At 47.5% G+C, this 27,907-nt stretch overlaps 1 protein-coding gene across 5 annotated transcripts; it reads right to left on the bottom strand.

The window, feature by feature from the left end:
- Positions 1-1,827: 1,827 nt before the first annotated feature.
- On the bottom strand, positions 1,828-26,905 carry ccdc136a (coiled-coil domain containing 136a). Of its 5 annotated transcripts, XM_061822875.1 has the most exons (10): positions 26,656-26,905; positions 23,617-23,824; positions 15,686-15,874; positions 14,582-14,656; positions 13,643-13,945; positions 12,852-12,969; positions 11,524-11,809; positions 11,199-11,330; positions 7,845-7,957; positions 1,835-5,749 (listed from the first exon to the last, which is right to left on the bottom strand). In XM_061822875.1, the coding sequence occupies exons 3-10, from the start codon at positions 15,822-15,824 to the stop codon at positions 5,737-5,739; spliced, it is 1,179 nt and encodes a 392-aa protein (XP_061678859.1). In that variant the 5' UTR covers positions 15,825-15,874; positions 23,617-23,824; positions 26,656-26,905; the 3' UTR covers positions 1,835-5,736. The 5 variants fall into 5 exon arrangements, 4 of the variants coding, with proteins under 4 accessions (XP_061678857.1, XP_061678858.1, XP_061678859.1 ...); XR_009795419.1 differs by lacking the exons at positions 23,617-23,824; positions 26,656-26,905 and adding an exon at positions 20,363-20,504 and having other exon boundaries at positions 1,828-5,749; positions 7,845-7,908; XM_061822873.1 differs by lacking the exons at positions 23,617-23,824; positions 26,656-26,905 and adding an exon at positions 20,363-21,263 and having other exon boundaries at positions 1,833-5,749.
- Positions 26,906-27,907: the final 1,002 nt, after the last annotated feature.

Here is a 27,907-nt window from a genome sequence, read left to right as displayed (position 1 = left end):
CCTTCGAAACACGTTAGACATACAGTAAAGCCTCGATTCTCGAACGTCCCCGTTTTCGAACGAAAATTTTGAGATTTTTATTTTTTGCTTCTGTTTTTGAACGAAAATTGGTACTCGAATGCCCCAACTAGCGTACTCTACTACTGCAGCATACATTTTAAGCCAAATAAATATATTTCTGAAATTATTTTATCATATAAAGTATTTAAACTATACGTGTATTTCTCCTGTGCAGTTTATTATCAGGAAAAGCTAAAAAAAAAAATGCTTTAAAAAGCCAAACTTTTTTTTTTCAACCGGAACGCATTATTTCTTCTTCCATTCATCGTGATGGGAAACATCGATTCAGTGTTCGAACAAATCACATCTCGAGCCGTTTTTTTCCGTAAACGGCGCAGCTACGCGAGCGCAAAGTACCGGCGTATGTTTGCCAGTTGGGTAGCGCGCCAAGGTCGGCGCGACAGTGGCTGTGTGGAGGTATAGAAACAAATTTTGGGATCTGGGTACCTTTCGGGAGGTCTGCAGCCATATTGAATTTACCGTTTGCACCATCTTCTCCCCGCGAAGCTATTTTGTCACCTGTAGAGGAAATGAGATGAGCTCTTTCCATTGGACAGAATCTAAATTGGCTGCGAACACGAGCAAGATACAGCAATGCACTCCCAGCCTCACGTACTCTACTACGAAAGCATACTTTTTAAGCAAAATAAATACATTTCTGAAATTATTTCATGATATGAAAGTATTTAAACTATACACGTATTTCTGCTATGCAGTTTATTATCAGGAAAAGCTAAAAAAAAAAAAAATGCTTTTAAAAGCCCAACTTTTTATTTATTTATTTTTTCAATCGAAACGCATTATTTCTTCTTGCATTCATTGTAATGGGAAACATCGATTCACTTTTCAAACAAATCACTTCTTGAGCCGTTTTTTCCGTAAATGGTGCAGCTACTCGAGCGCAAAGTACTGGCGTATGTTTGCCAGTTTGGTAGCGCGCCAAGGTAGGCGCGACAGTGGGTGTGCGGAGGTAGAAACAAACAATCCGTCAGATGGGATCTAGATACCTTATTTACCATATTTTGTCACCTTTAGAGGAAATGAGATGAGCTGTTTCCATTGGACAGACTCTAAATTGGCTGCGAACATGACCAAGATACGGCAATGCACTCCCAGTCTAGCGTACTATACTACTAAAGTAAACATTTTAAGCAAAATAAATACATTTCTGAAATTATTTTATTATATAAAGTATTTAAACTATACACGTATTTCTGCTATGCAGTTTATTATCAGAAAAAGCTAAAAAAAAATTTTTTTTTTCAATTGGAACGCATTATTTCTTTTTCCATTCATTGTAATGGGAAACATCGATTCCGTTTTCAAACAAATCAATTCTCGAGCCGTTTTCTGGAACGGATCTGAAAACATCTGCAAAGACTGAAAACTGTTTATTGCTGAACTGCGGCGATGTCATGTTGTAAACGTTTTTTTTGGCTATAATGGCGCGCGGGGCGTTCAATGTGAGACATGCAACCGTCACATGAAGTCGCATCCCGAAAATGCATCTTCCCTTACTTCAGTCCGCTGGTGCAGCCGTTGTAGAGCGCCTCGTCGTCTGCTGCGAGTGTGCGAAAGTCATGGAGAGAAGATGGAAGAGGGGGCAAAAAAAAAAAAAACAATTTCCAAGCACGTCAGGTGGGTTGGCGCGGTCGGTCACGTTAGAGCGCCTCGTTGTCGCGGCATGAAATGTTCCGTCGATTCTGGCAATGGCGCTTCAGTCGCTGTTTGTGTCTAACTTCTGCAACCAATTTTGTTTTTTGTTTTTTGTAATTTTTTGGGGTTGTCGTCATCCGCTTGGTTTGGAAAAAAAATGATGAGCCTTGAGTAGAGATACTAGTTTCAAAATGGAGACAGAAAAAGAAAGCGGGTACCCAAAGTATTTGTACTTGATTACAAAAGAGGACGTCGGCGCGTTGCGTTGCAGCGGTTTTATTTGCGAGTTGTGCATCATCAGACAGTCCAAAGACATTTTGGAGTTTGCCGTTCGGCGGTCACGACGAGCGCGTCAGCCGGCGAGACGCGGCCCACTCCTTCCGTCGTCGCCCGGCGACTCGCACTTATTATTTAGAATATTATTACTCTTTTCAAACAACATAAATAGACATTTTACGTTTGACTCTATCAAATATATGACACTCTTTTTAAGTTTTTTTTTTTCTTTTTTTCGGAGGTTGTTAAAATAGAACTTTCTACAAAGCACAAAGTACAAATGGAATTTGGGGGGAAAGGCTCCCCGCTAATGTGCCGCGTACTTTCTTATTTACATGAAATATTCATCAAGTGACATCATCGTGAAAAGACATTGATTGGAGTGCGGAGTGGAAAACCTTTCAGAGCATTCAGTCCGTGGCCTTCATGTCCAACTTCAAGTTGATGGACTAGTAAGTAGTCTCGGCGCGCTAGTGGAACGGCCTCGTTTTGTTTTTTTCCCACTACAGGTGCCGCTTTTGGGTTACTAGTGCTTAATTCAACCTCAACTTCTGTGCTGCGCTATAAACACCACCTGGCCCAACTAGTAGGCATGTTTTGCACACTAGTAGCTTTCCGCTCACAGGTACGGAATAAATACTTTAACCTCCCTTATTACGAGGAAAAGCTAAAAAAAAAATGCTTTAAAAAGCCTAACTTTTCTTTTTTTTTTTTTTTTTCAATTGGAACGCATTATTTCTTTTTCCATTCATTGTAATGGGAAACATCGATTCAGTTTCCAACATTTTGCGCATGCTTTTTCTTACCACAAAGAGTCAAAGTAAAAGATTTCACACGTGTCTCGCACAGACAGAACGTTTGAAGAAATTTGACATTTTTCCCATGCAGCTTTGTCTGCTTGGTGCGTAGACGCGCACCGATCGGATTCATCGCTTTTTACGGTATCATCGTTGACGATAGCAACAAAGGGACGTTTGCTTTATACGGCAGATCTCGTGACTTCCTAAAATGTCCACTGCGGGTCACTTTGTCGTGACGAGCGGTTCCGGATCGTTCCTTACTCACTCGTCACTATGGAGGAATTCCGAACTTTTGTGGCCCCTCCCCTCGTTTGCGTTCCAAAACGCTCCTAAAGTGATACAAATCGGCCGAGCTTCCGTTTCACGCGGGCCAAGATGTCGTCATCGCAAATACATATTGAACAAGGTTATTATTATTGATTGTGGGTCCGGAGGATCATCAGGGAGAGACTCTTGACTAAGGAAGGAATTTCAAAACGGGTTCCTTTTGAGTTCCGCTTGTCAGTAATTTGACTCCAGGGAATCTTTTGTTTGCTTGCCTCACGATTCCTCGGCACGATTCCGCTTTAAAACAACAACAACAACAAAAAAACGGCTTTCTATAATCCTGTTGAAAGTATTTTGGAAAATCCAGATCCAATACGCTCTTTTTCACGTAACCAATTTTCCGTTTTATGGCTGAATTAATTTTGGATCAAGTTGATTGCAAAAGGAGCCGCGTAGCGATTTCCGAATGTTCGTCGCCAAATTGTCAAATATCAGGAAGCGTAACCGGTGAAAAGAATCGATAACCCGTCAGGAACACCAGAACGCTCGATTTTTTCCGTTTGGTAGCGCCCCGAGGTAGGCGCGACGGCGGGCGTGTGGAGGTAGAAACAAGCGATCCGTCAGATGGGCTCTGGATACCTTTCGGGAGGTCTGCGGCCATGTTGAATTTGCCGTTTTCACCAATTCCTCAGGGGAGGGGCTTATGTTCTATGTGCCACCGGCGCCGAGTTTGCGGCGTCCTCTCCCGCAAATCATCTTTCCCTGCGAAGCTATTTTGTCGCCTTTAGAGGAAATGAGATGAGCCGTTTCCATTGGACAGAATCTAAATTGGCTGATGCACGATGTCCCACTTTTAAATGCGGCGGGTCGCTCACGCCGGTCCACAGAATTAACAAAAACGGGTCTGGCTCCCCTCCTCGCACTCGTCAAGTCAGCCCTTGAATTGCACGATAGTCAAGAAAATAAAGCACGACATCTTACATATAAATTGTTCAAAATTTCAATTTCTCTGGACCAGGAAAAGTGGAACTGGAACTTTTGGGGTCTCTTGACATACTTTAGGAAGTCAATTTTGTACTTTTCTTCCATGACAGATTAGGAGTGCATCTTCTCTCCAAAGTTGAAGATATTAAAAGAGTGAGTTGAGGAATTCGCTTTTGCCGATTTTGACGGCGAGGGCGCTCGTTTTGGACCCGATGATCGCCGTGCCGTACGTGGGCCCTCTCGCTTCAAAATTTGGACTGAAAGCAGTTTTTTTTTTTTTAAATCTTATTTCCCGTGGCTGGCTACGACGCGAGACAAAGTCGAAGCCCGGCCTTCCTCCCAAACCAGGCGTGTCTTGGATGATTTTAAAAAAAACAATAAAAATATTCCGCTATAAAGAGCAGCCTAGCGGTGTCCTTTTGCGGGAAAATGTGAAAGAGCAAAACGTGCATTTTGCTTGCTCTCATATCATTTCGACCTTTTTACTTCCTCAAGTGGCTCGATTCATTTGTGCAAACTATGACGTAGCGATATGAGTAAAATGAGCAAGTTTACATGCATGTAATGTGTTCTAAACTGTATTAAATATATTCGACTTAAGTCAATGACAGTGGCACCTTGACTTCTTACTGAAATGACTCAAATCAACGTTCCGCATTGAAATGAATTAAAATTCCACGACTGCGTTCCAGCCCCCAAAAGAAGGAAAATCCCAAAATAATGTGAACGCAAAGTAAAAAAAATTGTAATTAGGCACAAAGACTGCGTGTCGTACGTGTGCCTTGGAGGGGCGTGGCCTAGTCAGCGCCACTTGGTCTGGTCACGACGTGGTTGGTCCACTTTGAGCGTCTGCTCCCTGCGAGTGTTTGCATTTGCCGCCTGTGCGTTTGTCGCGCCGCGATTGGCTAGCGACCGGTTGAGGGCGTGCCCCGGATTGGCTCCGGCACTGCCGCGACCCTCGTGAGGATATGCGGCTCAGAAAACGGGTGGCTGGGTGCGTTTTTTGGTGACGGTGGCCCCCCCCTCGCCCACGAGCCAGGCATCACCCGCCTCAACCGCTCCGGCATATCTGGAGGTCGCTCATGACTGAAATTTGTGCTCGCGACACCTCGCCCAAAAAATATCAGCTCGTGATGCAAACTCGTTACTTAGTTGCCAAGTTGTTAAGTCGAGGTACCACTGCAACGACAAGTACAAAATTCTAATTATTTGAATTTGATCGATCAACATTTTTTACATATTTAACATGCACAGTATTTTTTTTTTTTTAACATACCCTCACTATGAATGCCTTTGCCCACTTGTCGGCTTCAAAACGCAAGTCCCCCCCCCCCCCCCCCCGACAATTTGTACGTTAGCACGTTTGCAAAACACAATATCGAATGCAACAAAAATCAATAAATAAAGAAGAAATCATTCCATTGGGTGCACATCCAAAGCGAATATTCACAGAAGAAGAGCGACAGTTGTCCTCGAGCCGTCGCCACGGCGATCCTCCTCAGCCTCCGCCGCGTAGGCGTCGTACCTCGGCGCCGTCACGTCGAGAGGATCCCGGTTGAGGTGAGCGGGCGGGCAGACGCCCGTCTGGTGGCAAAGTGGCCGGTGGCTCAACATCGGACGAGCGCCCTCAACAAGCCGGTCGTCATTAGCAAGACGGCGGCGGCCGCCGTCACCGCCAAGATGGAGTTCCAAGCTAGCTCACTCCCCTGAGGCAACCAGAAGAAACGGGGTGACGTCGTCTCTCTCGCAAAAATTGTCATTATTGTCGTGTACCTAATCAAGCGTCTCATGAGGAGGAGCTGAACGATGCTCTCAAAAATGAAAAAAAAAAAAAAAAAAACGACATATTTGTATGCAGACTCGACAGAACAGAATTACAGTGTTCCCTCCTTTATCGCGGGGGGTGAGGTTCGGGAACCCCGCAATAGGTGAAACTATGAAGTAGTGACCACGCATCAAATTATGCACACCTCTTTTCAAGCTGTATGAACCTCCCGGGACCTTTTTTTTTAAAATTATTATTATTATTAACCTCCGCCGCAATTAGTGAACCGCGATATAACGAGGGAACACTGTATGTAGCGCGAAGCGCGTTTGTTAAAATCCTCATCAGTATTCCGGCTTTGACAAGATGGGACTGATCGTGTTGTGCTGTGACAAACTGCCCACCCGTTCTGTTTCCCCACTAGCATGAAATTTTACCGCGAGACCCCCCCCCCCCCCCGACTAATTAGGGTCTTTTCCACGGGGGGAAAAAATATTTTTTTTGCTTTTTTTAACGTTCAGTGTCATCCAATTAATGAGAGGCGTTGCCTTGAGATACGAGCTTAATTTATGACGTAACCACCACCAGCCCCCCGACCCCCACCCCAGTCAAAGCACTCGTCTTTAAAATAAGATTTGGATTTCCTGTGTTCAGACAAATATCATACTGAATTTGGGAAAAAATAAACCTCAGTTATCAAATCATCTTTCCCCATTGAAATGCATGGAAAGGTCATTAATCTGTTCTAGTTTAATAAAAAAAAAATCCTTTTGGAAAAGGAAAATAGCAAATGCATCAAGATAATTGACCCCCCCGTGGATATTGCGCAATCCGCGTCACTGACCAATCAGAGGCCAGAGATCCGCATAGACCAAAGCCCGTTTTTGCTCCCGCCATTTTCTCTGACAACATTGCATGGTCCAGTATAGCTTTTGGTAGCGTTTTATCGCGTATTTGGGTTCTTTAACAAAAAATATGGTCAAGAGGTGTAGTCACGGACTTTGTAATAGTGACGACGGGTATCCCGAAAGGCCAGTCGGTGGGACTTCGATTCGTACCCTTTCCAAAAGCGAAGACTCGGTCCGAAAAATGCCTCCGATGGATCAAACTTTGCGGAAGACCGCATCGTCAACTCAATCCATCTAATATCAACCGGGACACATGTTCGCACGAAGATATCCCCCGTATTTGATTTTCAATACACGTCTCGTATAAATGAATGAGACGTTCTTCGCTAGCATAACACCGCTGCGTGTGAACGATTGACACACTTATTCTTTGTCGAGCGATATTTAGCGATGATCCGACTGCGCAAACGTGTCGCTTTCTTGCCGGCTCGCGACCGAAGCTTAACCAGACTGTGTTCGCACGAAGATATGCCCTAAATTTGATTTTTAATACACGTCTCGTATAAATGAATGAGACGTTCTTCGCTAGCATAACACCGCTAAGTGTGAACGATTGAATGAAATCAGAAGCATGGCGTCTCTCTCAGTTAACAATGTATTGTATTGTATTGTATTTGCCATTTTTTACGAATTGTTTGTCTTACGTCAGCGCACGCGGCGTGACGTCACTTCGGGAGGCGTGGTTAAGTGCCCTGTACGGAGGGGTCAATTCAGTGGCCATGATGACCCTGTTGTGTGCGCCTTGATCACTGGGGGGCGGTAGAGGACAAGCATGTTGACGCAAATGATGAGTTTCAAAAGTCATGTAAATGATTGCAGTAAAGTCATGGTCATCGTTTTTCACAAATGATCACTATAACTGTTGCATCGCCCGTCTGCGTTGGGCCAACTATCAGTTATTCCTTCGCCCGTCTATGTCATTTTGCACCGTGCGCAAGTTTTGTGAAATTCTCTTTGTGCGCTTTGGCATCGAGTTACAAAAAGAAAGCAAAACGTAAAAGTGTCGCCGGCATCTCAAGGCAGCGCCGTGTACGCTTTGTTCATCGGGGGACGCGTTTGTTTCCCCGCCGCAGCCCGGAAGGCGCGCCTGGACCGAGGTGTCGGCGCGGAGCCCGGCTCCCCTCGTACCTTGCTCTCCGGGACGCCAACTCCGACAAGCAGCACCAGACCACGGCCACTATTACAATCATTCCTATGAAGGGGATGGAGAGAACAGGGTGCTCAGACGGATGGATGAATCTCTGAGGAGGGAACAAAACAAAGACAAGGACCACGGGGATGGCGAGGGTGAATGAACCAACGCACGCACGGATGGAAGCATGCAAACCATAAAAAGCGCCACGGCCGGCAGGAATTTCTTAGCCCGGTCGTAAACATCAACAAAAATTTCCTTTTGGGCGAAGACGGATTTCACATACGAGCGACTTTTGCAGTCCAAGCGCAATTGCACAACGGCGGACCAAACCCACAGCTAAATTTGCTAAATATTTGGAACCACGACGAGGCTAAATGAACATAGAACCTTACTGAAGACGCTTGAGTTCTCGAGTTCTTTCTGGGATTCTGTCGTCTCTCGTAATTTATCGTCTCGTCTTCTCGATCAAACGGCCCTCCCGGAATTTTATCGTATTTGTGCAAAAGCGGTTCAGCAGATGCTCTTCAGTGACAACAAAAGCACTAAAGTCAGGCCTTCAAAATAAAAGCACAGCGCGGAAGGCAATGGACCTTTCCCGCCTGTTAATCACTCGTGCAATATTAGCCAATCGGATAACCTCTGGCTTGACACGCCCCTGCCGCCATGTTGTCCCACAAGCAATCCCGGTTGCCAGTAGCGTGCGCTTGGAAAAGTTCACGTTACGAAGAAAATGGTCCTCAGATGCGCTTAGAGCCAAGTCAAATGATGCACACATGACTCCAATGATATTACTGGTGAAAAGTATTCAGCCTGCTTTACATGCGCAGTACGATTCCACTATTTGATCCTGTTGGATTTCAATATGAAGTTTTTGTGAGGCGTCGAACTTTTTTTGCATCGATCGCCAACTTTTCGCTGCAACGCTGACATGGCGTCCCGGTCCGTCCAAAATTTTAATTCCGTGTACATATCCTTGCGTGAAATAATTGACACCTCTCTGTAGAACTCTCTTGGACAATTCTGACGCATTTGGCCCAAAAAAAAAAAACATTCCGCGATATTATCTGGAATACGCGATAGAGAATCGACTTCAAACCTGTTCTGTTCGGTCGCCATTTTGGAAGCTTGTGGGACGTGGCTAATGTAGCTCAGGGGGGCGGAGTTAAAGATCGCCAGTCGGAAAGGTCCATTTCATCGCACTCTCTTTGGGCTCATGTCGACTTATTTAGCAGCGGCGGTTTGTTGACAATGATTGTAAAACAAAAGAAAACAAAAAGTGAGCTGAAATTGTACTACATGGTTTTATTTTGAAGGTGTGTGGTTTTTATTTTTTGACAGTATGCGCTACACAGATGTCGCCTAAGCGACCGTTACTGCTTTGTTAATAAAAGCTCGCCTGTTTCCGTCTCTTGCGCACAATTTACCAAACGCTTCAAATGAACTTTTCTTTTTTTTTGTGTGTGTGGATGCACGGAAAAGGGGACAAAACTCAGATGGGGGGAAAAAAAAAGGTGGAAAACCGAATCAGGCAAAAAAGTCGTGCATGCGAAAACTGAGGCTCCCTTGCGCTGTTTCCATGGGAACCGTGCAGAACATATGAATACATACTGCCCCTTTCCTTTATTTGCGTCCGACGCGTGAACACACACATAAAGAAAGCCCAACAACTGTCGGATCGCCATCCAGCAAGACCGCCATTATCCTTCAAATGAGTTTTTTTGCCAGAAAGGGATTTATCGACGGTGTTTGTCGGGGGCGGGGCGCTAGCTAGCTCGCTCGCGGCTTTTCGGAGAATCGGGACAGCGGCGGCGACGGGTGGACAGTTGGACACAACACACAAGACGTCTTGTCACGTGCTGACAGAGACGAGACACGGCGCCCCCGTCGCTTTCCTCCCTTTTGGACCCCTTCGTAGGTTCATTGCGGGGGCGACGACAATAACGCCAGCAGGTCACGTGACCCGCCCTTAGCCAACGCTAGCTCAGCGTTCGCAGGGGGACCGGGACCCGGCCCTGTCCGCGGGTCATTCAAACCTCATTATGTAGTTTTGATCTCTTCCCCCCCCCCCCCCAAAAAAAAAAAAAAAAAAAAAGTTGAATAAGCGGATAGGAACGGCCAATCAGCTTTCAGGGTTCGTTACCCGAGCTGAAAAATACCGGACGACTAAATTTTGTAACTCTAAGTACGCGGGCGTCCGTTCTTGATTACATTTCTAAGACAACAGCTTCTATCGTGCTTGCAAGTGTTCGTTCTGTTCTCATCTTGACCCACTGACATGTCCCGTTACCTCGAACTGATTTCATGTACTCAATATTTCCTGGTATTTCTGTTCTGTTCTCCAATTCCTAACCAGTTAACCCGGCGTCTGTTCTGAGCCACGATTGGTGCGGAAATATCACAGTTTAGCATCACGAGCACGCTCTTAAAACTTTTTTCAGTGCATCAAGACCACCGCGCAATTCACGATGACGCGTCGCAACTGACGCTGAACAACGCTCGGAGGCTCACGTCGCAACGCAGTCCGCGTTCCTGCGCTTTATTGCCGGGCTGTCCGTCTCGCAGCTTTTGACCGTTTTAGTGCTGCGCGTTTTGCAGAGCTGCGCGGTCTCGCGGAGATCAGAGGACAGACGGAAAAAGAATCGGTAGGCCGCCACAGCATGAGAGACACACGACACACAGAAGATACGGGAGGTGTGATGCCATTTGGGTTAGTCCACAGGGTGTGCAGTCGTTCATTGTCAAACAAGAGAGAAAGAGAAAGAGAAAGAGAAAGAGAGAGAGAAAGAGAGAGAGAGAAAGAGAAAGAGAAAGAGCGTGGGCGCTACCCTGAAATATACTGCAGTGGTCCCTTGACTGACAGATTCCATGTACTTCGTGACCCAGCTCATAAATATATTTACACGGGCCATTCAAAAACAAATTTGCCCCGTTCAAATGAACCAAAATTAATCCGTTCCAGGCCCTGAAAGGACGCCACCATTTTTTCGTTCGTGGTGTGCCCCAAGGCTCTATTCTAAAGCCTCTTTTTCTCCCTCAATCTAATTCCACTTGGTTTCATCCTCTGAAAACGTTTTTTTATAAATAAAAATAGCTTTGAATTGTATGAAAATAGAATGGAACAGAAGAGAAGGTAAATCAAATCAAATCAAATCAATCAATCAATCAATCAATCAATAGAAATCGACCGAGCGAAAGCTTGGAACCAAAAAAAAAAAAAAGGGTCTAAGTTGGGGCACTCGTAAGTCATGGCACCACTGTGTGTTTAAGAATTGTTGTTGTTTGTGTAAACTTGGTGCCTTGTCTCCCACCGCTATGTCGTGTTGGGCGTTGGGGGCGGTTTTACTCACCTGACCCCCCCCAGACAAGTTCTCCAGCTCTTCCTTGCAGCGCCGAAGCTCCTCCTCCAGCTCACTGCGCTCCCTCTGACTGCCGTCGTAGAGCTCCTGCAGCTCCCGCAGCTCCCGCTTGAGCCCGTCGCACTGGCGCAAACGCAAGACGCCCGTTAGCGCAAAATTCACTTCCGAGCTTGGAAATACGCCGGGTTGAATTCGATTTGTTTAACGGTAAACCTCTAACCGAGGGTTCCAAATCAAGAGCCCGAAGGATTCTTTTTGGGGTTTTTTTTTTCTGAAGAAGAAGAAGAAGAAAGTCCACGGCGAGACGTCCCCTCACCTCTCTCTGAACCTGCGAGGCCTTCTCCTCGGCCTGTTTGAGTTGCTCCCTGAGCGAAAAGACCTCCCCGACGCCGCCGTTCCAGCCGGTGGGCGTGCCGGGCTTGCCGTCGAAAGAAATGTTCTTCTGGACGGAGGCGTCCACCAGCCGGCAGTCGTCCGACTGGGCCATGGTCATGTAGCTCTCGGCGAGGACGTCGTCAACATCGTCGGCCGTCGCCGTCTGCTCGCCCTCGGTGCCTTCGGGGCCCGCCTCTTCCTCTTTCAGGGACAAGTAAACGCTGGAGCTACGAGGAAGACCAAAAGCAGAACAGCTGACCAAACCAAAACCACGGGAGAAAGGAACCCAGGCCTTTGGGAAGCGTTGGTCCATTCATCCAGGAGAACATTTCTGAGTGCAGATCTGTTCTGTTAGCACGAAGCCGAGAGCAGACACTCGTCCAAAAAGTCTGCGTACAAATTCAAAAGAATGAAGATGCGATTGGAAATGAGGGGCTGTGTTTTCGTGAAGTTGCTCCAATCAAGCGGAGCCGTCTGGCATAACTCTGCAGACATGGGTTAGATCGGGTTTTTGTCTTTTGGCAGACAACCAGCGTATTTTTTTATGCATCTTTTTGAAAAAAAAGGTTGCCATATGCCGCTGTAAGTGCATCTGCAGCCAAACTGATTGACCGCCAATCAAAGAGGCTCCTCCCGTTCCCTTTAAATGTCTTGTCATTGGGGCATTTCTTGCGTCTCGGCAGCAGTCTGTGGCGACGGACGACCTTAGCGGGTTCCCTGATCGAATACGCAAGGAGCTAGTTGAGAGCGCTAAATACTCTGACATGGCCGAGGAAGCTCAGCGAGCACCAATTGCTCGTGTGCTCCTCCCCGCAAAGCTCCATGTTGGCTACTGCATGGGACGATATGAAAAAATGATAATAATAATAATGCAATCAGCAAAATGATTTCTATACTGATTCAGAGGGTTGGATGGCCACCGTTACAGGACTACAAAAAAGGTTGGCCTGTATTGTGATGAATATTTCGACTTTTGGTCTCGAGTATTTGGTATCGGTTGCGTTTCGTCAGTGGATTTGAGGAGATTCCGCTGCAGGCAGTGGAGTTTTGTTCAGTTCGGGATTTTTTAAAAATGTCTGCCGGGTACAGCCTTTGAATTGTATTCTTGCGACGTGACGGCGGCGCTCGCAAAATGCGGATTAAGCGGCCGCCGAGGGCCCAGGTAGCAAATGCGCAGCCCGAGGGCGGTCGAGGTGTGGCGGTGTTGAATCCGGGAAGCCTTGGAACCCCCCCCAAGACCCCGAACCCCCCCACCTCGCGACCTCTCACCTTGTCCTCTGCCTGCGGAGCAGCTGCAGCCTCTCCGAGAGGCGCCGGTTGTCGTCCTTCAGGGCTTGGCACTCCCCCCGCAGGGTCCGGCACTCCTCCGTCAACAGATCCACGTCGCCTGCGCGGGGCACCAAAGGTTCAGGGACGCTCGAGCCGAACAAAATATTTCGTTACGCGACTTGAGCAGATTTTTCTGTACTCGGACTTGACTTGTCATTTTTCTGACCGCTTTTTTGTTTCTCCGAAATGCTCCATTTGAAAAGAAGCCACAACCTTTTTTGTCAAAATAGTTTTTGTTTTTTTCCCCCAACTCCCGCCGCTCCCTTGACACCGCAATCACGATTGTTCCGACGCCATGTGACGACGTGCGCCAGCGCGCTTCAAAAGACGACTTTGTGGTTCGCAGCTTGGGCAAAACTTCATCGATGCAAACGGAGAGCTTGGGGCCATTTCAAGTTCAAAGTCTCTGACTTCCTGATTTCACGGATTTCTCGGGTGGTTTTTTTTCCTCGGAAGGGACACGTTGTAAAAGTTCAAAAGGTCAAAACGAAAGACCCGGTAAACTCATTTGAAATATTTTTGAAGCGGTGAAGACGTCTAAGCGTGAGAAACAGTTCGGCCCTGAATTTCCGGGTTATTGCGTGAAACACATTCACTTTTTTGGGGGGGGTTGTGAATGACGTCCATGCGCGGCATTGGCAGGGAACGGTTTTTTTTTTTTTTTTTTTTTTTTGTGAGTTTCGCTACCCGATTGAAAGCTTTCCGTTGTCTGGCGTCACGGAGGTCCTCACCTCGGCTCCTCTCGGCCTCCCTGCGCCGGCTCTTCATGCTGATCTCGGCCCTCAGCGTGGTGATCTCCAGCTCGTACTCGCGCGTCTCCTCGCCCAGGCGCTGGAGCTCGGCCCTCCGCCGGCACAGCTCCTCCTGCAGGGAGGCGATGTCGTTCTCGCGCTCGGCCGCCGCCTCCTCGGCCGCCTGCTGCAGCAGCAGCGCCTCCTCCTGGGCCGCCCGCAGCTCCTCCTGGGCCTCGGCCAGCTCGCTCTCCTTCTCCTCCTCCAGGCTGTCCATCTCCTCCTGGACCGAGCGCAGCTGGGCTGCGGCGAGGGGAACGCAACTGGCGTCAGAGAGATCCTTTCTTGGTTCCTTTTTGCCCTCCCCAAACCAGCAAAACGTCCGTCGCTTGAAAAAGCAACCGGCGCAGTAACAAGCAACCGACAACCCAAGACTGACATCATTTTTATCAAAATGTCAATCCGTCCACCCTCCATCCAGTCGTGACCGATTCCTCACTCGATCCGGCAACGTATGAGAATTTTGCGGGGAATCGTACAAAATATGCCTGTTTTGCACCAAAAATGTACACGAGGGACTCCAAAAACTTTTTGAATGGTGGAAGCACGAAATCTTTTCGGGAGGCGTCATCCCGTCGGACCCGAGCCGTAAAACCAGAGATATTGTTCGACCCTTCCCTAAAATACTGACAAAAATGCAAAATGATGAAGCGTAATTGTGCATCTTTATCGCAATGGCCCAAAAAAAAAAGCAACCATCTACAAATGTTTGTGCCTGATCCAGAAAAAAAAGTATTTTCAAACCTCTCTCAAAATGCTGCAATTTCGTTTTTTGAGTGGCGGGGGCGGGGGGGGCATACTTTTTTTTTATGCTCGGGAATTCTCCCAAAATCTGACTTGAGCTGATATTTTGCGGTTCTTCCCAACGGCGGTTCCTACCTTGCAGATTCTGGATCTGTCGCGTGAAGGCTTCGGCCTGGTGGGCGCTCGCCAGACGTTCGTCCTCCAGCAGTCCTGCGGGAGGAAAATGAGGTGAGTGGGGGGGGGCGGAAAACGACAGCGGTGTGCGAGATAAGCGCCACGTGTCAAGTCAGCAGACGGACGCAAAGATGACAACTCGATAAGGCCTTCGTCCTCCCTGCAAAGGCAAAAAGTCGTTTTTTTTTTTTCTTGCATTTTCTATACTCCGCCCGACGATATGTGACGGCAGTACGTTCGAGCCAGATGTGACGATGTCATTACAAAAACGTTGACTGTACTGCGATGCCTCGGTTCTCGTCCACAATCCGTTCCGGAAAACGGTTCGAGAAGTGATTTGTTCGAAAACCGAATCGATGTTTCCCATTACAATGAATGGAAAAAGAAATAATGCGTTCCAAACCTTAAATCATTTTTTTTTTAGCTTTTTTCTGCATAGTAGAAATACATGCATAGTTTAAATACTTTATATAATAAAATCATGTAAGAAATCTATTTATTTGTTGCTTGAAATCTATGCTTTAGTAGTAGAGTAGGCTAGGCTGGGAGTGCTTTGCCATATCTGTGGCAACTTGGCCCCCGTTCTTGTAAACTTTTCGGTGGGGCGGGGATTCACACAGGTCAGCCGGTCTGGCCGCGCGCAATATCTTATTTATGCGTTTTGTCGGGGGTGTCTGAAAATTTTCATTCAAAACCGATTTGCTCAAAACGAGGAAGTTTGACAACCGAGGCTTTACCGCACGCAAAACGTGACACGCGTTAGTCCAAATTCCCACTGGCAGTCTTGCTTGTTCCCCACTCACAATGTGGAACGACACACAAGGAATTGAATAGACAAGTAAAACATGAATAATAATAATCAGACGCAACCCTAATTGTAACTTTTTGGGTTTAGTTGCTCACCAAAATTCAAAGTGCAATTATTATGATGAGTTGGGGTTCGGGCCGTGACCTCTGACCCCGTCACCCCCTGACCTCAGCACTTTTCTTGTCTTTTGTTTGTCATTTTGATGGCTTGAGCGGGCTGGAAAACGGTGCGAGTTTTCGTTTTGGGTCGCGCCTCACCTTGGATCTCGGCGTAGCTCTCGCGGTGCTTGGCGGAGGTCTCCCTGGCGTCGTCCAGCTGCAGCAGCATCTGCAGGACTCGAGCCCTCAGCTCCTCCAGCTCCCGCTCGTCGTCTTCCTTGCGGTCGTGGCGCTCCATCGTGCCGTCGATGCTGCGGCTGCTCTCGCCTTTCAGCTCGCTCACGTCATCTGGCGGAGGCATGGAAGTGAGCGGTGAGCTTCCCCCCCTCCCAAAAAGAAGCCCCCCCCCCCCCTTCATTGTGCTCGGCGCTTTAAAGCGCCGCCGCCGTCTTTGTAATCAATGGCACCCTCTTGCCATTCAAGTGCCTTTGAATCCTTTTTGGGTTTTTTTGGTGCTTTGAATATTCAAAGTATCGCCCGCCGCCTTTTTCATCGCCGAGGCGAGAGGACGACGTGCGAATTGCAAATTATGACAGCAAAAGTACACACGTGCACACTCGTACTTGCACGGAATACAAAACGAGTCCGGTACGAATTTATAAGTACAGCCTACCTCCCTCCTCTCTCTCTCTCTCTCTCTCTCTCTCTCGCTCTCTTTACATCTTTTTTTTTATTTTGTGTCACCATCCGGGGAGGTTGGGGGGGTGGGGCGTCTACATTGACCAAATGAATACAAAGTACACGTACCCGTTTTAAAATGTAGGGACGACACGTCAAAAGTCGCCAGGCAAATAAAGACTCAAGTAGAGAAGCGCATTTTAGAACAACAACAAACAAAAAAGAAGCAAAATGCTTCCCTTCTGCGTCCAGCAGGTGGCGGAAGGGAGCTGCCACAGACTGGGGAGGGGCGGGGATGTGACGTCAACGCTGGCTGTGACTCACCATTCCGCAATAATAAAAAAAAAAAAAAAAAAAAACTGAAAAAAACAAAAGGTGGAAAAAATCGTGTTGGATTCTTTCTTTTTTTATTTTGTATTATTTGCTCATCTCTTTCAACAAATCATCAAACGTACATTGAGAAAATAAATGTATTCTTTATTAACATTGGCTTTATTAGAAATGATAAAATAACATGTTATTGTAGTAAACGTTCAATTTAACATGTATTTTTTATTTTATCCATTCATCTCATTGAATGAATCCTAAAGTATCCAAAAAAGTTTTATGGCTTTTTATGGTTTGTCATAAGAAACTTAAATTGTAAAAGACAATTAAAGATTATTCATATTTTTAATTAATTGATTAAAATTGCATTGTCAATAAAAAAGTGAAACTGTTTTCTTTTAATACATTTTAAATTTAACATGAAATTTATTAAATGTGCATGCATCTGTTTTATTTTATTGCAATTCATCTTGTTTAAAATTGATTAATTGAGCAATAAGCAGTACATTCATAATAATATTGTTAATATTATAGTATATAATAAAGTTAAATAGTAATACTAAAATAAACATACATTTAACAATGCTATATTCATTTGGATGTTTAGGTCCTCTGAAATCAATCAGAAATTATACAAAAGAATATTATTTTATCTTCAAAATAAATTATTTTACATACAAATTTCCCTTTTTTTAAAAAAAAAAAAAGTGTCCATTTAAAACCTCCGTTGTGGCCCTTGGGGGGAAAAAAAAAAAAGTGAAGAGGAGATCAACTTTGCTGGCTCGATCTGACGACAAAAAACAAATGAAAGAAGAAGAGAAAAGGCGGCGAGCTGTGATGTCCTGCCAAACATCATCACCGGGAGGGGAGGTACGAAAATAAACATTAAAAAAAAAAAAAACATTTTAAAAGCATCCTCAGCACTAAAACAGGTATAGTCGAAAGCGGGGGTCGGGGGGCGGGGCTTCATTTCTCCCAAACGACGACGATATGACGTTGACCTAATGACAAACACGTCAAACAAAATGGCTTCCTATGCTAGGACAAGCCAGAGATGTTCAAAAATGTCCAAAATTAGAAAGAGGACACTGCTTGAAAAAATCTCGGACAAACTAATAACATGCGCCACAAGGTGGCGCTTCAAGGCGAAATATGTCACGTTTGACGCAACGGCCCCACGGCACGCGACCAGAGAGAGCCAATCACGAGCGTCGGTTTGAGAAGGGGAAAGCGAAACGAGAAATTACAAGTTTGCTCCGTGGATATTTTGATAATAGCGTACCTGGCGTATATCCGATATTGGGATCGTGCCGCAAATGTCAGCGAATGGCACATTTTCGCCAAGTCATGTAACGGATTGCAGTTACGGACGTTTTGTCATCTTGGAAAAGTGAAAGGTGCACCTTGTTGGTTTCGCGGGAAGGCGGGGGGGTTGGGGGGGGGGGACAATCGCACAAAGTGGGTCACGGGAACAAATGTGCAATTCCGAGCCCGGGCGCCTTTGGGCCTCGTTCGTGCCCGTAAACACAAACGTGTTCTTCTTGGAACTGAATGCACGCTTTCGGGCCCACGCGACTAAAAGCTGCCGAACTACCGGGGCACCTCCCGCCCGACGCCGATCTGGGTTTTGCGACACCCTGAGAGCAAATCGAGGGCACGTCCCAACACGCCACTGGCAAATTTCATGCCGCTAAACCCAAAACAAAAGAGAATTCCTCTTTGAATATTTCAAATAAACGCACAACTTCGCCTTCTGCTAGCTTCATGCTAACACACAATGCAAAACACCACAGAGGGGCTAACAAATGCTAATCGATCGGTTCGGGAGCAGAAATTTGAGCACAAATGCTGCATCAACACCCTGGGCACATATTCTTTATCCTCTGCACAAAACAACAAATATTGCTGCATTCTGACCCCCCCCGGTGGCCGCGCCGCGCCCCTCAAACCAGAGAGACCCGCAGTGACTTTATCATGACGCACAAAACGGTTTCACTCGCTGCCGTTTATTCGTCCGCGAGAGCCGAGAGCAATTCTTGCCACCGCACGGGGGAGGGAAGTGCTGGGGGGCTGCTGAGGCGAGCGAAACGATGTTGGATTGAGTGCACGGGGGCGCGTGTTGTGGATCCTTCACGGCGAGTGGGAAAGCTGCCTCGTGCGCGTGGGAGGCGCAATATGGCGGCCGAAAGCTGCAAAATACAACAAACAGCTTGCGGACGGCAAAAACGTGCGAGCGCCGAGCCGTGTCCGCTTGGCGCTCCGTCCGCGTGGCCCCGTTGAACGTGCGGCGTTTTGTTCGGGGCCTCGAGACCGAGCGGGAAAGGGATCGAAGCCACGAGGGAAATGACTTCGCTTGCAACCGACGACGTCGTCCTGGTGCGAGACGGCGGCTACAACGACATCGGCCTGTGTGTCGTCCCCGCCCCCACGCGATAATTAACATCCTCCTCTTTGAAAAGCAGACAAAAAGACACTTCCTCATTCACGTGCGCGCAAAATGTCACACACGTAGTTTGCATTCTCAACTTTGTTTTCACACGCTCACATTGTTACCCAGTTATGAGCCGCGCATGTGAAGCGTGTAATCCATCCATCCATCCATCCATCCATTTTCTGAGCCGCTTATCCTCACGAGGGTCGCGGGAGCGCTGGAGCCCATCCCAGCTATCAACGGGCAGGAGGCGGGGTGCACCCTAAACTGGTCGCCAGCCAATCGCAGGGCACATGGAGACACGGGGAGAACATGCAAACTCCGCACGGGGAAAGCTGCGATTGAACCCGGGACCTCAGAACTGCGAGGCCAACACTTTCCGGCTGAGCGTGTAATAATTGTACGGTGGGGGGCCTAGCCGCCTCCAGGACCAACAAACGCCTCTCAAAGTAGCACCGAATCCAAGATGGGGGTGTCAAAATATCCTCAAATTGGCCGAAAACCACAACGAGCTCCGCAGGTTTCTTACATTGTGTCACGTGACCTCCTGCACATTTGAATGAGAAATTGACGGACAACAAACAACAAAATGGAGCACGTTCGCACATTTCTTTGATGAGGCTTCTTTCTTGACCTCTGACCTTCGCTCCGGAAAATTTTGCCAAGAAACGTTTGTAAAAAGAGAAAAGTCGTCAGCTCGCCCACGGCACAAAACGAGCAGAGTTTCAAACCAGGAACCGCATTTCAAGGCTCAACGGCACCCTCAACGTCCTTCTGGCCACTTTTAGCTTGATCGAAAAATAAGATTTGCACATTATTCCTCATTCAATATTTCGAAAAGTAACGCAACGTGATGAAAGTTCACGGATTTTCCAGCAATTGTTCCTTGACCTGTGGCCCTTCCTCTCCAGAAAGTTCTGTTGAAATTTTTTTGCTGCCGTAAAGCCAACAAACGACACAAAGTACTGCGAGCAAAAGAGAGAAAATGACTATGTGGAAAAAGTTCCCCGAACGAGGCCCACCTTTTCTTGCATTCTGCCTCAATTTGGGGAATATTCCTTGACTTGACCTCACCCGAAACTCTTTTACCGAAATCAAGCCCACCAACGCCAATGAAAAGACGAGCACCGAGTGTCGAAAGCCCCTCGTGAGGATCATCTCCTGCCTCCGTTACCTGCCAGTGCGTCACCCCCGTCGCTCCGTCTATTTGCTGCGCTCATACGGATGAGCTCTCGGTTTCATTTCCCCTCCTCCTCCTCCTCCTCAAACGCCGTCTATCCATCCATCCATCCATCCTTCCATCCTTCCATCCTTCACTTAGTTCCCAGGCAGCTAAAAATAGCCACGAGCACAACATCACGGCACACACTCGGAGGGTGACGAATCGCCAGCTCACAGACCTGTGGAGTCCAAAGCCTCCTCGATGAGCGGAGGTAAGCGCAATCCGTCCATAACCTCCCGCAGCGGAGGCGCAGGAAAAAAGGTGGTGCGGGGGGGGGGGGAATCCGCTATGGGTAGGAGAGATGGTCACGGCCGCCCCGGCTGCTCCAAAACAAGAACACAAGGACACAAAAGAGAGCTGGGGGTGGATAGAGGGAGAAGGACCGAAGACCAGGCGCCGAGCATCAAGCGCTCGACAGAAAGAAAAAGGGGGAGGGGCGAGAGAGCGGACAGGGGGAGGAGCCGAGCGGCCGGGGGGGGACAAAGATGGACGCCGCTCAGGTCCTGGCGTTTCTCGTCAGGCGACGTTCCGCTGCAGTTTTTGCCGCCGTTGCTAATCGCTAATGCGTTTGCCCAATTAACCCACGACTCATCGTTTAGAGGTGGTCCAAATCCTCCAAATTGCGGACTTGCGCGTTTCGAAAACGACGACCAACGTTTTTTGGACGTTACGGACCAAAGCGGGAACGAAAGCGGAATTATTTTCTTTGTACGTTTTCTTCGCCGCTGACAATTTGAAATAATGTCTCGGTTTTGAATACAGGGGCTAATAGTATTCATCTAAAAAAAATAATCAACTGATTCATAAATTAAGAAAATTCTTGTTAGTTGGGACAAAAATCATCATGAGAGGAAGGAACTGGAAATACTCAAATACTGCGCTTCGGTCAATTTCATTTATTTTTTTAAACTTTCACCGCCTGCACGGCTATAATTGTTCCACTCCTTGTCAAAATACGTTTGCTACGTTTTCAATCTCCATAAACGACCTTATAATGTCAAAAATAAATAAACTACAAATACGCTTTTAAAACTGTTCCGCAGCATCAAGAAATGACAAAAACAGCACATAAAAAAAAAAAAAAAGGAAACTAAACATTGAATATTTAAACACCAACTTTACATCTACTGAACATCCGCTAGCTTCGTGCTAGCATATAAAGATGAAAAAGCTCAGATCTGCTGCCAATTGGACGCGTTTTCAGGCAGCTGCTACTTTTCGACAACGTGGACAAACAGAGCCCACAAAAATAGTCGCAGTCGTATTTCCTCTCTGCGCCGCGGGAACGACGACTGCAGCATTACTGTTTCCAGTAGTTGGGGACCTTCTCCGCTAAAGTGGGAGTTCTTCTTCACACCGCGTCGTTTTGAGACGAAACACTAATTACCGAAAGAGAGCTGCAGGCGTCGGATTTAATAAGTCGGCGTACGAAGCGAGCGGCCGGCGATTTGCGGCGTTTCCTGTGAATGAGGCGGCAAAATCCAGTTGTTAGCTTAGCTCGCGTCTTCCACTCGAACGCGGCCGTGCAGTTAGACAGGGATGCGGCTCCAAAGGCCTGAATTCAATAATTAGGCCCTGTGGGATGTACTGCATTATATACTGTAGTGTACTGCAGATTGCGCCTTGAGGGACTGACGCGGACTCCCACTGGTAGTACATCTATTTATGGCAACGCGCTCTGAATTTCCACATTATTGACGTTACGCGGCCATCATCAGCCCCTAAATCATTTCTATAATCTGATTTTGGTGCATATTTGTGGCCATCGTAGCAAAAATAAACAGAGTAGGCAAAATGTACACATCGGTAGGTTTATATATTTCATATTAAGGAATTTGTAAGGGTATTGTATTTAGACGTTTGATTTGCGCTCGTGACGTACACGATGAGGTGAGATCTACACGATGGAGACGGTCCTCAGTACCACGCGGTAACGTTAGCCATTCTGCCCGCGACGATCGCCATATTTTCCCTCCGTGTTCGAGTACCCGTTACGACGTTGGCCCGTCGATGGGGTGTTACGTTGCTTGTTAGCATTTGGCGAAATGGACTTGTATCGCAACACACTTGACAGCCGTCAGGTTGTTTGAAATGCAAAAACTTGTTTTTGACTATTTTCATTTTGTGCGTTTGTGCCATTCGACAAATGGCGGAAAACGACGTCCGCGGCTCCGTACTGTATTTAGCTAGCTAGCGCGTACGGGGACAGAAATGGACAAGTCGTCTCCCCGTCCAATGGTTGATCTATTATCTACCTCAGTGGTTGTCAAACAGTTTACACAAAATCACACCTAAAATAAAATACTGACTATCTCGCCAAGTACGACCAACAAGGCCAACATTAAAATACATCATAGCGCCGTCGGCCCAAAATGTTCACCGACAAACAAGCGGAGGTTTTGTCGCTAAGGAGTCGAGTACGGGTCAAAAGTCGGGAGAAACGTCTCCACTCACCGACGTGACCAAAATGTTTCAAGCCACTGTGACGTGCACGCCTTGAACAGCAACACTCACTTTAAATACATTCAAAATCCATTTTCTTAGCCGCTTATCCTCACAAGGGGCGCATGAGTGCCAGAGCCTCTCCCAGCTTTTGACGGGCAGGAGGCGGGGTACACCGTGAACTGGTCGCCAGCCAATCGTAGGGCACATGGAGGCGGACAACAGTCGCACTCACAAGCACGTCTACGGGCAATTTTGAATTATTCCAATGAATGTTGCATATTTTTGGGATGTGGGAGGAAAGCGGAGTGCCCAGAGGAAAAAAAAAAAAAAAAAAAACCCACACAGGCACGGGGAGAACACGCAAACTCCAAGATTCGATTCCCCCGGGTCCTCAGAACTGCGAGGCAGACGTGCTAACCGGTTTCCACTATGCTGCCTCTGAACAAAACAAAACTGTGCTTCAAATAATTCAGTAAAAATGTACTGCACATAAAAGTGAGATAAGGATGACCTAAAAGAAGTTTTGAAAACAAAAGTGTTCTGGAAGATTGAGAGGATGCAAATGGCTCGTCCTAAAAAGTTGAGGACAACGGAAGGGGACTTGGCAGCGATTCTTGGGGGATCCCGTCTTCGGCTAGTACTACAAGTTCCACACTTTCGACAACCACTGATGTAACTTCAAAATTTTTTGGGGGGCCGGTCTCAGGAAGCCAGAGAAGCTACCCAGGATCGGTCCGCGCAGCCTCAAAAACCAAAGCGACGCAAAACTAACGACGTCTTCTCGCATCGGTCGCCGTCGTCGACTTCCTGAGCACGCAACACGCAACCGAAAGGACGCTTTGGACGCTCCTTAATGACTTCCAGAATCGGCCGGCGGGAGTACGAAAAACAGATACGCGATGGTCCCAGTCAGGGTCTTCCAACTAATTCCTAACATCGGGGCCGGTTTTGGGGGCGCGCTCATCCTCATCCGCTCGCATTTCTCACCTCTTGGCCTCCGTTGCGTTCGCTCGCCCGCCGCTCTCTAACATCTGGAAGCTTCTCGCCGAGTACGTCAGGCGGCAGAAATGCGGGGAGGGTCGCCGAAGAGGCCGTCACGGGTGGGGGTCGGGGCAACGCGGGGGGGATGCTCCTCGCTGGCCCTCCAAAAGACGGCGCAGGAAGTGCACGCAACGTGTAGTCGCACACATCACATCTGAAAGAGGAAATGCATTTTTTTTTTTTTTTTTTTAAATAACATCAAGCCGCTTGTAGCTGAGATGAAAAGTCACTTTCGGGGCCTCAGACTGACGCAGGTGGAAAAAAGTACTCGCAGTATTTCAACCTCAATAAATAATCACAATTGTAACAATGCGGAGAGTTTCAGATGAAATTGAAATGTAAATTCCAACTGTAGCAAAAGCCCCAAATCAATGATTAGACCCTGAAAAGATGAATTTTTCAAAATGTGACGAGAACAATAAAAAATGTAACGCCGTCATGTGACAAATTGGACATGTTTTCCTGTCGAAAAGGGACTGATAGAAAAATGACGCCATTTTTCGCAACAGTACAACCGTTGCGGCGAAAGATAGGACGCGTGACCAAAACACAAAATGTCGTGAAAACCTTCGCCGATGCTTGCCGAAGGTCGAGAGTGTCATCAGAAAGCGGCGGCGCAGAAAAACAAAACCAAACCAAAAAAAAAAACATTCCGTCCATCCAGCGCCGTCACAGTGGCGTCTTTGTTTTGTCACCCCGCAGGAATGTCGAGCGCGCGCAACACAAACGCTCGCATTCCAGCAGAAACGGCACGTCTGCTCTTTTGGTTTATTGCCGTCCTTCGGCGTGTCCCGAACTCACCACACGTCGACGTCACTCCAGCGCCTGCACGGCGGTGACGCTCGGCTGTGCGCGGCGCAAAAATTTAAGGCATAACACGATGAAAGATGTTACGCGCGGAATTCTACAGAACTCGAAATAGAAAGAGAAGAAGGCCACGCCCCACACGGCCTTGAGCAAGATTCAGTTCTTCGGCTCCTCTCTTTCTGACCGATTACAGACATCATTAGTAGTGCAAGAACAACAACAACCGAGTCACCGCGGGGCCGCACCCAAATGCGGGACTCCGAGACGCGAGCATGGTGTTAGGCGTTGTTTATTCAAGGAACAGGGTGGACGCAGTCCGAGAAGGCAGAGGCACAAAACGCTAAGCAAAGGCAGGATCTGAAAAACTGAAGCGAGGTCTGATGACTAGAAACGTGAACTAGGGCTTGACGATGAAACATAAACTAAAACGGGACTAAACTGTGGTGGCACGGAAACGCTGTGACAAGGATAGCTCAACGCTACCCGTGGTGGAGATTCCGACAAGTCGCTGACTGCAAATCACTAACGAACTGGCAAATGCCAGTGACAAAAAGTCCAATTTAAATTCCCGTCTAATTCCAGTCCCAATGAGAAACAGCCGTGAGCCAAGCCCCGCCCATGACACAGAATATAATCCAGTACATGGATACCAGATCATCCATCCATAGGTTTTCTTTGCCGCTTATCCTCACAAGGGTCGCGGGGAGTGCCGGAGCCTATCCCGGCTGTCAACGGCCAGGAGGCGGGGGTACACCCCGAACTGGTCGCCAGCCAATCGCAATGAATGTTTTTGGGATGCGGCAGGAAAGCGGAGTGCCCACCCGGAGAAAAGCCACGCGGGCACGGGGAGGACATGCAAACTCCGCACGGGCGGGTCTGGGATTGAACCCGAGACCTCAGACCTGTCAGCCACCTGATACCATCATGTACACAAAAATGGATTTTTTTCAGATTAATCACAGGTGCCAAATACTTTGCTTTCGCCACAACTTCCAACCGGGTTGACTTTGCCGGTGTCGGCCATTTTGAACGCTGCGGCAAAAGATCCGAATCTCATCCCTGAGACGACGCGCCCGGTTAGCCGCTAGGGGCCGCGCGCGATCCCCATTTTCGGCCGCCCGCGTCACGGGAGCTCCGAGCCGTAAAAGTCGCCGGCATGGCTGTGGCGGTTGCCTAGCAACTGAAAGAACTCAGGTTGTTTTCCTTTGAATTCGGCCGTGAAAAAAAAAAAACGATGTGATCTATTTCAGCACTTTGATGATTCACATGTCCATAAATCTTGACATTCACTCCCACCTAGTTTTGGTATATCAGCACGGTACGATGTCATTTGCGGGTCAGCTTCGCAGCCAAACGGGTTCTGAGTTTGAATCCCGGATCCTACGTGGAGCTCGCTCGGTCCTCTTCAGTTCACTCGGGCTTCCTCGCGGCTTCCGAGAGTGTAATGCTAACGACGCCAAACGCCATAGATGGGCTAAAGGAAGTTAGCATGGATGTCGTGTTCATTTTCAACAACCGCACCTTTCCACACGCAGCGCAGTAACGTCTTGCTGTTAATGGACCAGTCAAATCACTCGTACGATAATAGCCAATCAGATAGCGGCATTGTCTCGCCACGCCCCTCTCACCGTATTGTCCCACAAGCAATGCCGGTTGTCACTAGCGTGCGCTTGGAAAAGTTCATGTTGGGAAGAAAATGGTCCTCAGGTGCGCTTGCGGAACGTGCAATTCTGATGAGCTCACAAGGGGCCCGCCCGCTCGATTCATTTTCCAAAGCCTAAAACATATTTGACGAAGTGTCTACGATGGATTAAAGCTCGCGGAAGAGCGCGCGCACAACTAAATGTGGCCAATGTCAACAGACGCGAGGCTGTACGTTGGAACGTAAGCGAGGGAGGGAGAAGTAACTCCTCTGAGTTGAATTTCGTTATCATCAGCGCAGGAGAACAACTTTTGACTTTGTTAGCGTATCACTGACCTGCTGAACAAAGTGTGTCGTGTTTGTTTTTCTTTTTTTGCCGGATGCGTAAATGCCGCCTGACGTCCATTTGCCTATTTGGATCGCGTCGGACTTTTAAGACAGGGCACCGGGCCAAATGAATGCACCCAGTTATTTGCATAATGTACACACGACTCCAGGGACATTACTGGTGAGCTTTCCAAGTAAAAAGTACTCACCCTGCTTTACATGCGCAGTACGATCCCGTTGGATTTCAAGATGAAGTTCGTGAGGCGTCAAACTTTTTTGCATCCATCGCCAACGTTTCGCTGCAACGCCGACATGGCGTCCTGCTCCGTCCAAAATCTTAATTCCGTGTACGTATTCTTGCGTGGAATAGTTGAGGCCGCTTTTGGACAGGTCTGACGCATTCGGCAAAAAAAAAAAAAAATATCTGGAATACGCGACAGAGAATCCGCTTCAAACACGTTGTGTTCAGTCGCCATTTTGGAAGCTGGTGGGACAAGGGGGCGGAGCTTAAGATCGCCATCGGAAAGCTCCATTTCGCAGCATCTCTTCCAGTAGAGCTCAGTGCTGCTCGGCATGTTGTGGCCAAATGCGGTACTACACCTGTCTTACCTGCCCAGTAAAAATAGGAAAAAAAAAAAAATCCTCGCAAGTATTTTCAATGATAGATATTGCGACGCTCAAGCAGAAGGCGGCAATATGGCCGACTGCCAGGGTAGCGTAAACAGGAAGCAGGAAGACGAGTCCATAAATCAGCCTGGAAGTTGCCACAGGGGTCTCAGAATTCCCAGAAGAAAAAACAAACAAAAAAAAAAAAACCCAAAACACAGAAGCACAAAAAATAAAAACCGTCTGGAAAATGGCGTCTGGACACGTGCCACCCCTTCCCCGGAGCCCCCGTCCGGGTGTCGCGGCCCCGAAGAGACCCGTTGGGTCGGTCCCCCGGGGGTGGACCTGAAACATCTGCACGTCCCTCGAATACATGACAAATGCACAAGTACTTTCAAAGAGAGAAGCAAGATATACGTACTGCATACCGTACTGGAGTCTGAATCCCCCCAACAAAAAAAAAAAAAACTTTACTATAAAAGTAAAATGTATTTTTTACCGACAATGATTAAAATACTCCTTGTACAAACTTTACCTCCGTGAATATTTTGTCCTTGTCGTTAGCGTGAGTGGCGCTCGTACCGAGAAGTAAAAAAAATTGTCGCATGTTGTTTGTGAAAACAATTTCAATGACCTTTCCCTGACTTGCGCATTTGAGGACATTTTTTGGGAACCTGTTTTGTATTTCCAGAAATAGTCGGAGTGTTTTGGACTTGTGGAATGTTGGTGCCAAGGAACCTTGTTGAAGTCCGTTCAAGAGTTTCAATAAATGGGGGGGGGGGGAAGAGAAAAAAACAGCAGCGCTTTGCTGCCCTCTTGTGGCGTCTTTTGCCATTTATAAAAGCTTTCATTTGG

The sequence above is a fragment of the Syngnathoides biaculeatus genome, chromosome 6 (genome assembly GCF_019802595.1).
Source record: "Syngnathoides biaculeatus isolate LvHL_M chromosome 6, ASM1980259v1, whole genome shotgun sequence".
Lineage (NCBI taxonomy): Eukaryota > Metazoa > Chordata > Actinopteri > Syngnathiformes > Syngnathidae > Syngnathoides > Syngnathoides biaculeatus.
This window is presented reverse-complemented; position numbering and strand designations above follow the sequence as displayed.